The sequence below is a fragment of the Cervus canadensis genome, chromosome 28, assembly GCF_019320065.1.
Source record: "Cervus canadensis isolate Bull #8, Minnesota chromosome 28, ASM1932006v1, whole genome shotgun sequence".
In the NCBI taxonomy this organism is placed as follows: domain Eukaryota; kingdom Metazoa; phylum Chordata; class Mammalia; order Artiodactyla; family Cervidae; genus Cervus; species Cervus canadensis.
In genome coordinates, this window is record NC_057413.1 from 37,762,923 (window position 1) to 37,779,030 (window position 16,108).

General features: G+C 38.6%; 1 protein-coding gene across 3 annotated transcripts in view; it reads right to left on the reverse strand.

Annotated features, from left to right (window-relative positions):
* The window catches only part of TINAG (tubulointerstitial nephritis antigen), a 98,833-nt gene that overhangs the window by 17,019 nt on the left and 65,706 nt on the right, over positions 1-16,108 (reverse strand). For all 3 annotated transcript variants that reach the window (XM_043450856.1, XM_043450858.1, XM_043450857.1), the window contains exon 10: positions 1,772-1,817. In XM_043450856.1, coding sequence (XP_043306791.1) covers positions 1,772-1,817 — 46 coding nt within the window. The remainder of the gene's footprint in view (positions 1-1,771; positions 1,818-16,108) is intronic.

Sequence of the window (16,108 nt, forward strand, 5' to 3'; positions counted from 1 at the left end):
TTAATAAGGAAAATGATATTTGAGAAAGCTAAGTTTAAATACAAAAAAGCATCATTCTACTCAAGGGAACATGTGTGTGCCTGCTAAGTTGCTAAATCATGTATGACTCTTTGCGACCCTATGGACTGTAGCCTGCCAGGCACCTCTGTCCATGGGATTCTTCAGCCAACAACACTAGAGTGGGTTGCTATGCCCTCCACAAGGGGATCTTCCCAACCCAGGGATCCAATCCGTGTCTCCTGCTTTGCAGACAGATTCTTTACCACTGAGCCACCTGGGAAGCCCATACTCAATGGCATAACACCTCTATATATCAACAAGACAAATACAGGTGGTGACCACACACCTGTGCGATTGATTTTCTGTAACTGCGTTTTGGAAAAATCTAATTAACAAGAGTCACTCGAATGAGCACAAGCCCTAATAGTTAGCATTTTGTAAGTTATAATGTGCCTTCTAATGCATACGTTCAAATTACAGTTCTATGATAAATAGACCTACAGACTGTAGTCATGTATGGATGTGAGAGCTGGACTGTAAAGAAAGCTGAGTGCTAAAAACTGATGCTTTTGAACTGTGGTGTTGGAAAAGACTCTTGAGAGTCCCTTGGACTGCAAGGAGATCCAACCAGTCCATCCTAAAGGAAATCAGTCCTGGGTGTTCATTGGAAGGACTGATGTTGAAGCTGAAACTCATTACTTTGGCCACCAGATGTGAAGAACTGACTGCTTGGAAAAGACCCTGATGCTGGGAAAGATTAAAGGCAGGAGAAGAAGGGGACGACAGAGGATGAGATGGCCCACCAACTCAATGGACAAGAGTTTGGGTAAACTCAGGGAGTTGGTGATGGACAGGAAAGCCTGGTGTGCTGTATTCCATGGGGTTCCAAGGAGTGGGACAAGCCTGAGCGACTGAACTGAACTGAACTGATGATAAATAGCATTACCTAAACTTTATTTCTGACAGAATAGAGGGTATATGGGGTTTCCCTAGTGGCTCAGCAGTAAAGAATACACCCACAGTGAAGGAACTGCTGCAGGAGAGACGGAGTCCATCCCTGGGTCAGAAAGATCCCTTGGAGGAGGGCATGGGAACCCAGTCCACTATTCTTGCCTGGAGAATCCCAAGGACCAAGGAGCCTGGCGGGCCATAGTCCACAGGGTCACAAAGAGTCCGACACGACTGAAGCGACTTGGCACACACACACACAAAGGGTATATGATATAAGGACCTAGGACAATTCTTCAAAGTTTATTGTAATCAACCAGGTAATAATTCTAATCTTCTTCACTGTTTCTTACATATAGCTTTCTATAATGTTAGCCTAATTATTGTCTTTTGTCAGTAAAGAAATGTGTGTTATAAGTTGGTGAAAACAAAAATAAACTATATATGTATATTCAATACTAACATTACAAAAGCATCACCCATAACAAAAATAATGTAAGAATACAAAGTTGATTGACCTGTATGAGAGACCACTGATCAATTTTTTAAGTTTATATAGATGATAACAGACAAGTTTTTCTATTGATTTCCTTTTGAAAAAAAATACTGATTCACAGTTACAATTTGAAATAAGAAGAGTTGAAAACTATTAGGATAACATAAATGATTACAATGGATTTTGTCCTGGAGAAAATACCAATATTACCATCAACAGTATAGTGATTTAGGGCATGACTAAAGAATACAAAACAGGGAGTAGAGACACAGATGATTCTAAAATACTCACGTCACAGTAGGAATTCAACTGGAAAGTGTTACTTACCCAAAATTTTTCTTTCTGCCCCTGTGCTCCTCTTAGTGTGCCCCATCTAGAAATAATAATAAAAATTATTGGCGTGGTTAAAAATGCTTGAGTTGCATCTTCATAAAACACTAATTATTGTCGGAATTGTATCTTTTCTATTTCCCTTTCTCCCACCACGTTTCATTATGGAACTATCATCATTGCCTATATAAAGGTGAATGCACTGTTTCTTTTTAACCAAAACATCTTTGACTTTTCAAGAGTACACTTATCTAGTCCAAATGGCTTGAAATCAAACTTGCTGATCAAAGGAAATAAGCCTTAGGGCAGCTGGAATGTAAAGGTTTAAAGTATTTAAAGACATCTCCCCTCTTTATATCTCATCTTCTGAAACTCTACTAAAACTCTCCAAGAATACTGATAAAACCATGATGTAAATAAAGATAATTGCTATAAAAGTGTGTTTTTGCAAAAATATTCATATGCATATATTTTTTATAAAATGGCTATATGAATTTCTCTATATACACACACATATGGAAATCAAATCCTATATTCTCAGTAACTGAAGAGGAGAAAGTGGCAGGAAGCGAAGAGGAACTAAAGAGCCTATTGATGAGGATGAAGGAGGAAAGTGAAAAAGGTGACTTAAAACCCAGCATTAAAAAAACTAAGATCATGGCATCCAGTCCCATCACTTCAAGGCAAATAGAAGGGGGAAAAGTGGAAGCAGTGACAGATTTTATTTTTTGGGCTCCAAAACACTGTGGATGATGACTGCAGCCATGAAATTAAAAGATGCTTGCTCCTTGGAAGGAAAGCTATGACAAACCTAGACAGTGTATTAAAAAGCAAAGATATCACTTTGCTGACAAAGCTATAGTTTTTCCAGTAGTCATGTACAGATATGAGAGTTGGACTGTAAAGAAGGCTGAGAACTGAAGAATTGATGCTTTTGAACTGTGGTGTTGAAGAAGACTCTTGAGAGTCCCTTGGACTGCAAGGAGATCAACCAGTCCATCCTAAAGGAGATCAGTCCTGAATATTCATTGGAGGGACTGATGCTGAAGCTGAAGCTCCAAAATTTTGGCCACCTGATGCAAAAAGCTGACTCATTTGAAAAGACCCTGATGCTGGGAAAGATTGAGGGCGGGAGGAGAAGGGGATGACAGAGTATGAGATGGTTAGATAACATCACTGACTCAGTGGAAAGTGAAAGTTGCTCAGTCGTGTCTGACTCTTTGCTACCCATGGACTATACAGTCCATGGAAATCTCCAGACCAGAATACTGGAGTGGGTAGCCTTTCCCTTCTCCAGCAGATCTTCCCAACCTAGGAATCAAACTGGGGTCTCCTGGCAGATTGTTTACCAACTGAGCTATGAAGGAAGCCTGCTCACTGACTCAATGAACATGAATTTGAGCGGACTGTGGGAGACAGTGAAGGACAGAGGAGCCTGGCATGTTACAGTCCATGGGGTTGCAAAGAGTTAAACATGACTTAAAGACCAAATGATGAGGATGATTCTCAGCACTGGTACATTCTCAGTGTAACAGATGACGATTCTTTAAAAAAAAAAAAATCAGGACTTAAAATGCCTCTTCTTTTTCTCCTGATTAAAGCCAGGGACATAGATGTTACTAACATGTTCTATTTACTAATGAAATATCAAGGTTTGTCCAAGATCGAAGAGTGGGGATGTTGAACCACAGCTCCAAATCCCATGTTCTTCTCAATATGTAATATTGCTTCTTTTATGAACATTCAGTCCCCAACTGCAGTGTGCCGTGAATGGCGTCAGTCTTACATGCAGAAAGCATGTTGACCACCACTTTCATGAGCTTTGGTGGATTATGGGAAAACAATCCTGTTCACATCAATTAATCCCTAGTACCCCAAATCTCAACATCAGAGTGGTTTTCCATTGTATAAAAAGCATTCTGGAAAAGATATGAATTTGTTGTTCAAATATTATCACTATGTCTATTTCCCAGAAAGCTGTTTTTAATAGAGTATAAATAGAATTATGCTGTGGTACCATAGAAGTATTGTTTAAAGATGGCAAGTTTATTGCAAGGATCTTTGGGGCATTCATGAGAATAAGTAATAATGCATTTGGATCATTTTATCTTGTGACTAAGAGGTTATCTCCTCCTCCTTCCCTGGTGGCTGAGATGGTAAACAATCTGCGTGCAATGCAGGAGACCTGACTCCGATCCCTGGGTCAGGAAGAACTCCAGGAGAAGCAAATGGCAACCCACTCCAGTATTCTTGCCTGGAGAATTCCATGGACAGAGAAACTTGGCAGACTACAGGCATGGGGTTGCAAAAGAGTTGGACACAATTGAGTGACTAACACTTTCACTTTTCAAACTGATTCAGTTTTCAAAATCATTTTTCAACTTTATAATTACATCTACATTCTTGTAACTTTTCTAAATAAGCTACTGACATTGAAAAATTTACCAGTCAAATGGGAGAGGGCAAGGGTGGGGTGATTTGGGAGAATAGCATTGAAACATGATCATACATGAAACGGATCGCCAATCCAGGTTCGATGCATGAGACAGGGTGCTCAGGGCTGGTGCACTGGGATGACCCAGAGGGATGGGATGGGGAGGGAGGTTCAGGATGGGGGACACATGTACAACCGTGGCGGATTCATGTCAATGTATGGCAAAACCACTACAATATTGTAAAGTAATTAGCCTCCAATTAAAATAAATAAATTCATATTAAAAAATGATTTGACCCCAAATATTCAAAGGGTATTATATGCTTCTACCAGTAGATCATATCTGAAATGTTGAGTTGCTCATTTTCTGCTCATGATGGCTATCATGACAATTTCAGAAAGGGCAAATTCTGGACCACTCAAGAAAACATTCCTTCAGGCAGTCTGTCCACTGATCACTTTAGCTATTTATACCAAATACAAAATACACGACTACATCAGAAGAATCTAAGAAGCCACTTGACTTCAAAACCATATAGGCAGGAGAGGACCCCCAAATCTGAGATCCATCAGACATGGTGAGAAGTTGAGGTACATTATGCTTGAGGCACTAAAGAGCCTCATAGGAAAGAACTTCCATTAGAGAAAGAGATATCTAGACACAACAAGCTCAATCCCGTAGTTAAACATTTGTCAACAATGAGGAGGAGCCATTGAGAGTACAGTCCATTCCCTGTCACTCAGATTCATCCAAACTGAGCTCCATGCTAAACTCAGCTCAGTTTGGAGTTGGGGCAGAAACAGGTCAGACTCTTTATTAAAATCTGAAAAAGCTATTTCACTAAAAGCTGTGTATGCCATAAAACACTTTTAGTAATACTCAAATAGAGGGTAATGATAGAAATGCATAGGTTCCTTTCCCACTTTGTAAGAGATTTCTCACTTCCTAGGTTCCACTGCATTGAGGATGGTGCATGGGAAGACAAAGTAGTATACCAGAAGGAATTGAAAAGACATCATGGCAAAATGCACCATGAAGTAAGTATTGCATGTATTATTAAGTCCATTTTAGATATTCTTATCACTCTCAGAAATATTGAGACTGTTTTGGGGCATGAAGATCCACAATTGCATTATGGATTTAAGATATACCAAAATGATTGACTACACAATAATCCCATTACCAACAGATCAAAGACTAACTACAGTGGACATTTGAATAATATGGGCTTGAATTGCATAGGTCCACTTAAATGGAATTTGTTTTCACTAAATACATACTACAGTACCACAGGGTCTGAAGTTGGTTGAATCCATGGATGCTGAAGTGTGGGTGCTGAGAGCAGACTGTAGAGTTACATTCAGGATTCCAAATGTGTGGGGCTGGTGCTAACCCCAGCATTGTTCTAGGGTCAACTATAATTCTAAGAAGCAGCATTTCATCACAAAGGAGAAGAAATGTAGCTGTATAATTTTTCATATTCTAGTATCACTGAAAAAAAAAACAAATAAACTATTCTGGAGATATCTAAGAAGTAAAAACTAACACCTTTACTTTTGTTCAAATGTGATATTTTTCATATGTTCCTAGTATTTTGTTCAGTTCAGTTCAGTTCAGTAGCACAGTTGTGTCCAACTCTTCGTGACCCCATGAATCGCAGCACGCCAGGCCTCCCTGTCCATCACCAACTCCCGGAGTTTACTCAAACTCATGTCCATCGAGTCGGTGATGCCATCCAGCCATCTCATCCTCTGTCGTCCCCTTCTTCTCCTGCCCTCAATCTTTCCCAGCATCAGGGTCTTTTCCAGTGAGTCAGCTCTTCACATCAGGTGGCCAAAGTATTGGAGTTTCAGCTTAAGCATCAGTCCTTCCAATGAACGTCCAGGACTGATCTCCTTTAGGATGGACTGGTTGGATCTCCTTGCAGTCCAAGGGACTCTCAATATTTTGTTATGACTATCTAAATAATATTTAATGATATAATAATCATTCTTATCTTATAAATCTATTAACTCTTTGGACTTGCCTTAAATTTATTTTCAAGTAGTACTGCTGTTTATTATCATTTTAAGATGCATTATTTCTAGCACCAATCATTTTTAACCCAGGGAGAAAGTCAGTGTTCAAATTATTATAAACATTCTCAAGGTAGACAGGAAAGTTCATCAAATCCTTCAATAAAAGTGAAAGAGGAAAAGGAAAATAAGTAGGATAAAGCTGATAGTTTCAGGGGTTTGGCTGCTTGTGAAAAAATTATAAACAAAGGATGTTGACGTTTATGCGAAATTCAGTCAGAAAGAACATATCACACCTCCGCACAGAAGCTATTGTTCAGTTTCCCTGTGTTACAGCCTCTGTGTCAATGACAAGCAAGTTTCATCCATCAGAGACTCTAATGTTTGCACTGCAACCTTCAGCTATCTTTTCTTTCCTCTGTCTTCTGTAGACAGTTCTAAGATGGTAATCCAAGTCACAAAGAAGTGTTATAGCAAGGTAGACGAGTGGGTTATTTTCTAAATATCCCAGGCTCTGCATGACTGGGAAGAATCAGACCCTAGGTTATTAATATCATAGTGAATGTACATATATATATATATGAATAGTATATAGTGAATCCATACACACACACACATACACACATATTTATACTTTCCTGAATTATGGTACTGGATTTTGCTTGCCATTGTACCAACAGGTTGAAAATTTTAGGAATGTGTATATATTTTTTACAAATATCTACTCATCAGACAACAAATATCTTTGAGGACATGAAGATTTTCTTTTTATTCATATTTGCTCAAAACTTGTTTACACTCTTCTTTGCCTCCCTTGTACCTCTTCAAGTTGAGAAGTATTCACAAACATTTGTTAAAATGAACCAGTACCTTAACTATCCTTTGCTGAGATTCTTTCCTTAAGATGTTTTATATAAATTATTCCAATTTGGGGGCTACCCCACATGGCATGTGGGATCCCAGTTCCTCAATCAAGCCCATGCCCCCTGCAGTGGGAGGGGATCACCTTAATTAACCACTGGACCACCAGGGAAGTCCCTGAGATCGTTTCTTAGGGAGGGATGAATTGGGAGATCGGGATTGACATATACATACTACTATATATGTGTGCACGCGTGCTAAGTCTTCAGTCGTGTCTGACTCTTTGCGACCCTATGCACTGTAGCCTGCCAGGCTCCATCTGCCCATGGGATTCTCTCAGAAAGAATAATGGAGTGGGTTCCCATGCCCCTCTCCAGGGGATCAAACCCTTGTGTCTTATGTCTCCTGCATTGGCAGGTGAGTTCTTTGCCACTAGCGCCACCTGGGAAGCCCAGTGTTATAAATAATATATAACTAATAAGGACCTATTACATAGCACAGGTAACTCTACGCAATATTTTGCAATGACCTATATGGGAAAAGAACTTTTAAAGAAGAGTGGCTATATGTATATGCATAACCTAAACTCTGCAGTCTGGATTTATCTTATATGCTCACTTTCAGGTAGTTTTGGAAACACTACTCTTTTGCATAATATTAAGTCTTTCTTAGAGAGATCATAAATTCTGCAAAGTAAGCATTAAAGAATGATGTAAGATTTTGTATTGCTAAGGTTATTCCTTTTGAAAAGGATGTTATTCTTTTCAGACAACTGTACTAAATGATACTAGACTTCTTAAAATGCTGTTTTAAGTTCTGTCTAGATAGTAAATTCATTGGAACTAAATAAGTACTTTTTATCGATATAAGATTTTAAATGATTTTTTTTTCTCTCCTTTGGTTTCACTTGGTTTTGCCATTCAGACCCATTTATCCAATGTTGGTCATATTCAACATGGTAAATGACAGAAAACTGAATATGCAATTTTTTTAAAGTAATACTGATATTCCTATAAGTATTTTTTAATATGAAAGCACAGAATCTCTTGTGTACTTCATCCATTTATTTCTGCCTTTATTCAGCAAGCTACTCTTTCATACAAAGAAAATGTATCTTCTCCCTTCAAGATGCTGATTATCTAATGGGAGTGATGTTGGGAAATGAAAAATAAATGAGTTTTTGTACTTTGTTCATGTCCCTGGATATTTTCCAGTGTCTTCTAGTTTACAATCGAAGGGAACTTGAATAGAATTTGTATCCTACTGTTGTGTGAAATTGTATAAATCTTAATTATATTGAATTGGTTCAAAAATAAAAATAAAAAATAGTAGAAAATAAAATAAATAAGTCATGGGCATGTAATGCACAACTTAGGGAATATAGTCAATAATATTGTCATAATTTTGTATGGTGACAGATAGTAAGGAGAGTTATTGTGGTGATCATTTATTAATGTATAAAAATATTGAATCACTATGCTGTATATCCAAAACTGATATGATATTGTAAGTCAAAAATGTATAAGAATAAATTGAACTCTATAATAGCTACTTTTTTGAAAGAGTGTTTCACAACTTTTCCATAGGTTACAGATGAAGACATTAACCGTGAGGGCAAAGACAACTCCCTTCACAGAGTGGAACAGAAATTCGTCAGGTGGAAATGGAGGGTAGAGTTGTAAGCATGAGGGCAAAGTCACAAGAGAGCGGGGAAAGCTCTCTTGCAGCCTATTCTTACAGTAGCACTTAGTCCAGGGGGACCGGAGAACGGCAGTGGGAGTGGCTCAGCCCATAGAGAGCACTCCAGGCTACAAGCTTGGCATTTACAAATGCCATAAATCTGCTGATAAAGAGTCATCCAAATTCGGGATGTCACATGACCTGGGGACAACTTCCGTGTTAGCATAGGAATAGATTCCAGAGGGAGGAGACTGACAGCTTAAGATGAATGTTGTCATTAGAGCAAGACATAATGAAATGCCCAGTAAGAATGGAAGCCCTCTCAGGCAAATGCTGATTCTTTTAACAACTGTGTCTCCAACTCCTGAAAAAGTGACTCTCACATAGGCAACCCTCAATAGATACTTTTTTGAGCAAGTACTGGGAATGAAGAGGAGGGCATAGGTTTGAGAGCTATGTTGGAGATAAAAGGGATGGAATTTACTGGCTAATATATACCAACTGTGAGGGAGAAGGACTTGAGAATAACTGCAGGATTTCAAGGGTGAATGAGCAGGAGGGTACATCAAATATGGCAAATCTTGGCATACACGTCACAATATACAAAGGTATGTTCCTGACAACCAGGTTGACTGATCATCACCAAGACTGTAATTACAGAACTGCTTGTTCTCCTTGGGAGTTCTCTCTACTGATAGTGGTTCTGCTTATTAACTTTTAAATTCATGGTTTTTCAGGGGTTCTGACAAGTAAAACACTGAAAGAAAGAAGGAAAGCTGATGATTTAAAATAATTGTGAAAGTGACTTTCTGCAGAGTGAGAACCTGGAGGAGGAAACTGCAACCCTCTCCAGGATGTTTGCCGGGAAAATCCCATGGACAGAGGAGCCTGGTGGAGGCTGGTGGGCTACAATTCATGGGGTCACAAAGAGTTGGATACAAGTGAATGACTGAGCACACACACACACACAAAGTAAGGAATTCTGTGATGAGAACAATTATTTTCTAACCTACAAAGTCAAGATATATTTGCTTAGAAATCAAGTTCTTTATATCCAGCTAAGAATTTGGAGTGACAAGAAGAAAAAAATATTATATTGATGGTAAGTATATTACACTGTGATCTAAATATCTAGATCAAAATGTTGCAATGCTTCAGATAATTTTCACATCTGGGGTTCCAGCATTTATCCAATAGACTGAACAGAGGAGTTCAAACTCATGTTGTCTGGGCAGACCAGTTCCATATTAGTGAATGCAGATCCAGACAGATAAAAAGCAAAGTTTCTAAACAGTGGACATGTAAAGAAATCTGATGCAGTACAGACAACTAAAACCGGAAATTTTGGAAGAAAACAGGGAACAGATACATTAAGAGAGCCTGATATGAAACTCCAACCATTCTTATTAAGGAAATGAAAGTCAGATACGATACAAGTATAAAGAAACCACCAAATGAGTTTCAAGTCATAACAATGATAAGACTACTCTGGATCTAGGACTTCACTTTTAAAGGTGAGACTACAGCTAGAAAATTAGGGCTCTTTAACACAAAGATTTGAAAGACAACTGCAGTAATAATGAGGCAAAGATCCACAGGGATTTGTTGTTTTATGAGTGTTCTAATGGCGACACTTAGTAACTTCATTCAAAAAATTACTCAGGCTTGGGGAGCATGGCCATCTTGAATAGGACAGAGAGACATCACAAAGTGCTAATTAATGCTAGATCAGAGATGAATGAGAATAGTTTGCATGGGAAAGCAAAAAAAAATGAGGGTCTCCCTCACCCTTCTTCATTTTTCCATTGAAACAAAATGTACATCAAGCCAGGGTTCACTGAATCTAAGATTGGCTACTTTTATTGATGCATTCTGCTAATGAGCTATAAACTTCATCATTGAAAAAGCATATGGAGATGTCTGAAAGATCATTTTCTGTACGAAAGAGTCAGAGAAGATTGTATGTTTTGTGTGCTCCTTATATTAATTAGTCATCCAAACAACACTGTTTATTGAGTTGCAGGAATATTGCTTACACTACCCTATTGTAATATTTCAGGAAGCAAAGGATTGCTGGGTGTACTATCACATTTAATTTGACCTACGGAAAGGATTACGGACGAAATTGATGACAAGGTTGTACTCAGTTCATGCTCTGGTTAGAATGACCTGCTCTGAGACTGGGAGAAGTACTCCTCTGCATTTACTACGTCGACAGAATATGTGCTGAGATGTCTGTGCCATGAGAAACGTGCTGGGAGAGACTGTAGGACCAAAACTATCCATCACCATCAATGACAGTGAACTAGGGTAATATCTAATGAAACTACACTGTAAGGGAAAACTTCAGCAATTTGATGTTGGGAATAGAAATGGCTTTCTATTTTCTTATAAAATCTTAGCACTGAAAGGAGACTTTGGGTTTGAGTATATGACTAATAGGCTAAACCTGGTCCACAGCCTGTTTGGTTGTTTGTTATTTTATTTTATTTTTTATTGGGGGAGAGGTGATTTACAGTGTGTTAGTTTCAGGTGTACAACAAAGTGACTCGGTTATGGAACAGTCAAGCTCATTCATCTACATATTATTTATGTCAGCAAATGGCAGAGTTGAGTAGTCAAGATCAAACAATGTTGCCAATTTAATCTGATTGTAATCCAATTTATCTCCACAGATAATGCAACTGAGGCCAAAAGAAGTTAAGTAACAGTTCAAAATTATATAGTAAGTGGCCAAATTTCCCTAGTGTCTGAGGAACACAAGCAACAAATGTAGGACCAGATTGCAGAAATGGGTGGAGTCCTTTCCAGCTGTGAAGAGGCAGTGAATGGTGGGACTTGAGCAATTTGTAGAAGATACCAAGGGAACGGGGGCACACCTGAGGGAAGAGATGGAGATAATGCCAGGGGTTACCTTTTGTGACTTCATGGAGGTGTCATGAAAGGTTTGGAATGGGAAGGATTGTAGGCAGCCCTAGAAGGATAAAGCTGGTGATGGTGAACAAGATGGACTAAAGTGAAAAGTGTGGGGATGGAGTCAGGAGGGACAGCTTGGTCATGATAACATTCCATCAGGGTTGCATCCACTCACATCCAGCCAACTCACATATACCCAGAAACATTATTAACTTAATTATTAGAATCATGGGATGAAAATAATATTTGATACACTTATTTTGAGGATGAAAATAAATCAAAGTTTTCATTTAGTGTCACAGGTAGTACTCATTTGTCATCCACGAAATTTAGTTCTCTGCCATCTTCCACTTTCTTAGTGAAACATAGACTCGGCCTGACCTTCTCTTTGATCTTCTCTTACTGAAGGAGTGAATCACATCCCACATGTTTTTGTTCAGGAACATGTAAATTGCCATAGCAACACATGCTTTTAACAAAACCTCCCGGTTCATTCATTCATCAGAATTGTTATACTCCTGGAGCAGAAGATAAAATCCTGAGCCTAGATTACAACACAGTAAACTTCTATAATTGGTTTGGTCACAAAGCTTGTTTGGGTTTTTCCATAGCATCTTATGGAAAACCTGAACAAACCATTTGGCCAACCTAATACATACTTTCTAAAAGTGTATAGTGATTATTCTGAAAGTACTCTGTCTTTCAAGGGGCAATCTTGAAAGTTCACAAACATACACTTTACCTAACCTTCATGTGAACTCTATCATATTTGAAATTTTGAGGACACTACCTACCCTAGTGATAAAGAACCCACCTGCCAGTACAGGAGGCATAAGAGATGCAGGTTAAATCCCTGGGTCAGGAAGATCCCTGGAGTAGGAAATGGCAACCCATTCCAGTATTCTTGCTTGGAAAATTCCATGGACAGAGGAGCCTGGCAAGCTACAGTCTACAGGGTCTCAAAGAGTCAGATGTAACTAAGAATGTAATGACATACCTACCACAGAAGGTATTAGATTAGAAACAGAAATAAAACAGAATCACCAAAAATAATATACTAAGCTACAAAAAGGAAAAAGCTAAATTTGAAAGGTAGCACTGTTCCAGGGACTCATAATAAAGCTCCATCACACAGGCCTCCCAAATCTGAAGCATCCACAGGCATTAAATCTCATCTCAGCAGGAAGATAAAGTGTGCTTTCCCCGTGCCTAAAAACCATTCTCAGCCTTGTTATAATCCAAGTTCTCCATAAATCTAGGGAATTGTCTATAATCACCTTCCTCGACCGAAACACTTGTTCATGTACCATGTCTTTCCTCGATATTTACCAAATAGAAAATTATTACTTCAAACCACAAGTTTTACACAAACCCTACAGAATTAAAAAGTATGTGAAACCAATGTAAGTTTAAACGTAAAACCAAACTCCCAACTACCTGACTTTCTTGGTGCAAACAGAATCATACTATCTAACATCATAAGAATGTTATCACATTTATCAAAGAAATAAAGTTTTCCCTCCTGTAGTCACATTTCTCTTTCCCTTCTCATTCTTAATCAATTGCTTGTCTTCTCAGAATAATTGAGTCATTGTCTAAAAAGAATAATAAATTGAAATGATAAGGGTAAAAGTACATCATGTCCTTGATCAGTACTAATGCCCTAATTAGAATCAGCTTCATATTATACTTTTAAAAAATAATTCTTAAAACAGATTCAAGGTAATACATTTAAAAGTTCAAGAAAATACAATTTTTTATAGATATTAAAGAACATGTAAAATGAGTAGCGTACTAGGAAGCAGACACACTGTCTCCCTTAATCCTAACAAGACAGTGAGGAAACTGTTATTACTCCAATGAGAAAACTGAGATTTAGAGATTAAATGACCTGCCTGAGATCACCCAGGGAGCAGGGCAAGGACCAGCTTCTGCACCTAACCTTGTCTTTAAATTACATGTTCTTAATGCTCTACAGAGTTGCCTCCATAATCAAACTTAGTCTGTACTGTTCTGGAGCAAAAACCATCTTAGACACCTTTCCGCGTTAGTGTGTGTGCATTAGTCACTCAGTCGTGTCCTACTCTCTGTGACCCCATGGACTGTAGCATGCCAGGCTCCTCTGTCCATGAAATTCTCCAGGAAAGAATACTGGAATAGGTAGCAATTCCCTTCTCCAAGGAATCTTCTGGACCAAGGGATCAAACCTGAGTCTCCTGCACCGCAGGCAGATTCTTTAGCATCTGAGCCAGCAGGGAGGCCCTGTGTGAGTGTATGTACACACAAATATGTGTTTCGTGTATATATTTATATGTGTTAGAGATGTGTTTTTATGAATGTCAGCAGAGATTTCCAACAGCTCTTTTTATCTTTTTGATTTAATTTTTATTTTATGTTGGAGTATACTTGATTTACAATGTTGTGTTAATTTCAGGTATACAACAAGGTCCCTCAGTTACACATAAACATATACCTATGCTTTTTCAGATTCTTTTTCCATGTAGGTTATTACAGAACATTGAGCAAAGTTCCTTGTGCTATACAGTAGGTCCTTACTGGTTATCTATTTTATTAATATATATAGTAATATATATATGCTTACCTTAATGTAATATAATCTCTCCCTCGCCACCAAGTTTCCCATTTGGCAACCTCTAGTTTGATTTGGAAATCTGTTAGTCTGTTTCTGTTTTGTAAATAAGTTCTTTTTGTATCATGTTTTTAGGTTGCAAATAAGATGCTGAACCTGAAACTCCAGTACTTTGGCCACCTCATGCAAAGAGTTGACTCATTGGAAAAGACCCTGATGCTGGGAGGGATTGAGGGCAGGAGGAGAAGGGGACAACAGAAGATGAGATGGCTGGATAGCATCACCAACTCGATGGACATGAGTTTGGGTAAACTGTGGGAGTTGGTGATGGACAGGGAGGCCTGGCATGGGGTTGCAAAGAGTCGGACATGACTGAGCAACTGAACTGAACTGAACTGATAATTGATATCATATATTTGTTTCTCTGTCTTTCTTCACTTAGTATGATATTCTCTGGGTCCATCCACATTGCTGCAAATGACATTATTTCATATGAATTCTTTTGAAAATTATTTATTTTAATTGGAGGCTAATTACTTTACAATATTGTGATGGTTTTGGCATACATTGACATAAATCAGCCATGGGTGCACATGTGTCCCACCATCCTGAAACCCCCTCCACCTGCCTCCCCACCCCATCCCTCTGGGTTGTCCCAGAGCACCAGCTTTGGGTGCCCTGCTTCATGCATCGAACTCGCTCTGGTCATCTATTTTGCATACGGTAATATACATGTTTCAATGCTATTCCCTCAAATCACCCCACCCTTGCCTTTTCCCACAGAATCCAAAAGTCCGTTCTTTGCATCTGTGTCTCTTTGTCTGCCTTGCACATAGGATCAGCATTACCATCTTTCTAAATTACATATACACATATATATGTGTGTGTGTGTGTGTGTGTGTGTGTGAGAATTCTTTTTAAACCAACCCTTCTACTTTGCCTTTCCTTAAATGAAAATAAATATACTTTTTTCTATTGCTTTGTTTTATAAAAGCAATAATTTTTGCTGTTGTTAGTAACAGCAGTTACAGAGTGAACAGACCTGGTCAGTGTTCCAGATGACAGATCAGTGAAAGACCAATGTCAAACAAGAGAAAGGCAGGGAATACAGACTGTGCTGTCTGTTTGATTCAGCATTGACAGACAAGGCAATGTGATGCCATCAGCTCTGAACACAGAAGAAAAATAAAACCAGTTTCACCTCCCTGGGTCTCTCTTCACCTCCACGCTTCTGTCAATGAACTCAGCTCAAAAGATCCCAACAGTCTGTGTAACCACTCAATGGCTTTCCTAAATGATCGATAGCTTTCCCTAGCCAGCTGCATCAAAACAGTGGGTCTTGTTTTATTTATTAAGGCTTTCAGTGTTATTTATCTCAGTATCCTCAGCTCCTAGCATGTATAAATTTAAAATCTTTGAAAATATTAGAAAAGAAACATCAAGCCAACTTTTAAGAATTATTTAAGATAATGTCACTTATTTATAACACCCAGAATGGTTTTGCTTTCCATAACATCAGTTCCATTTTCTCAGATTAGAAGTTCAACTTTCATTCACAAGGAAAGAATCTGAATAACATTTAAAATTTGAGAATGTCATTGACAATTATTAACCTCTTCAAAATGTCCCATATTGGTGGGGCAGGGGTTGGGGAGGAAATTCAGCAAATTTTAAAAGGTTTTTGGGATTTCCCTGGCAGTCCAGTGGTTAAGACTCTGCCCTCCAGTTCAGGAGGTGAGGGTCTGATCACTGATCAGCGAGCTAAGTCGTTCAGTCGTGTCTGACTCTTTGTGACCCCATGGACTATACAGTCCATGGAATTCTCCAGGCCAGAATA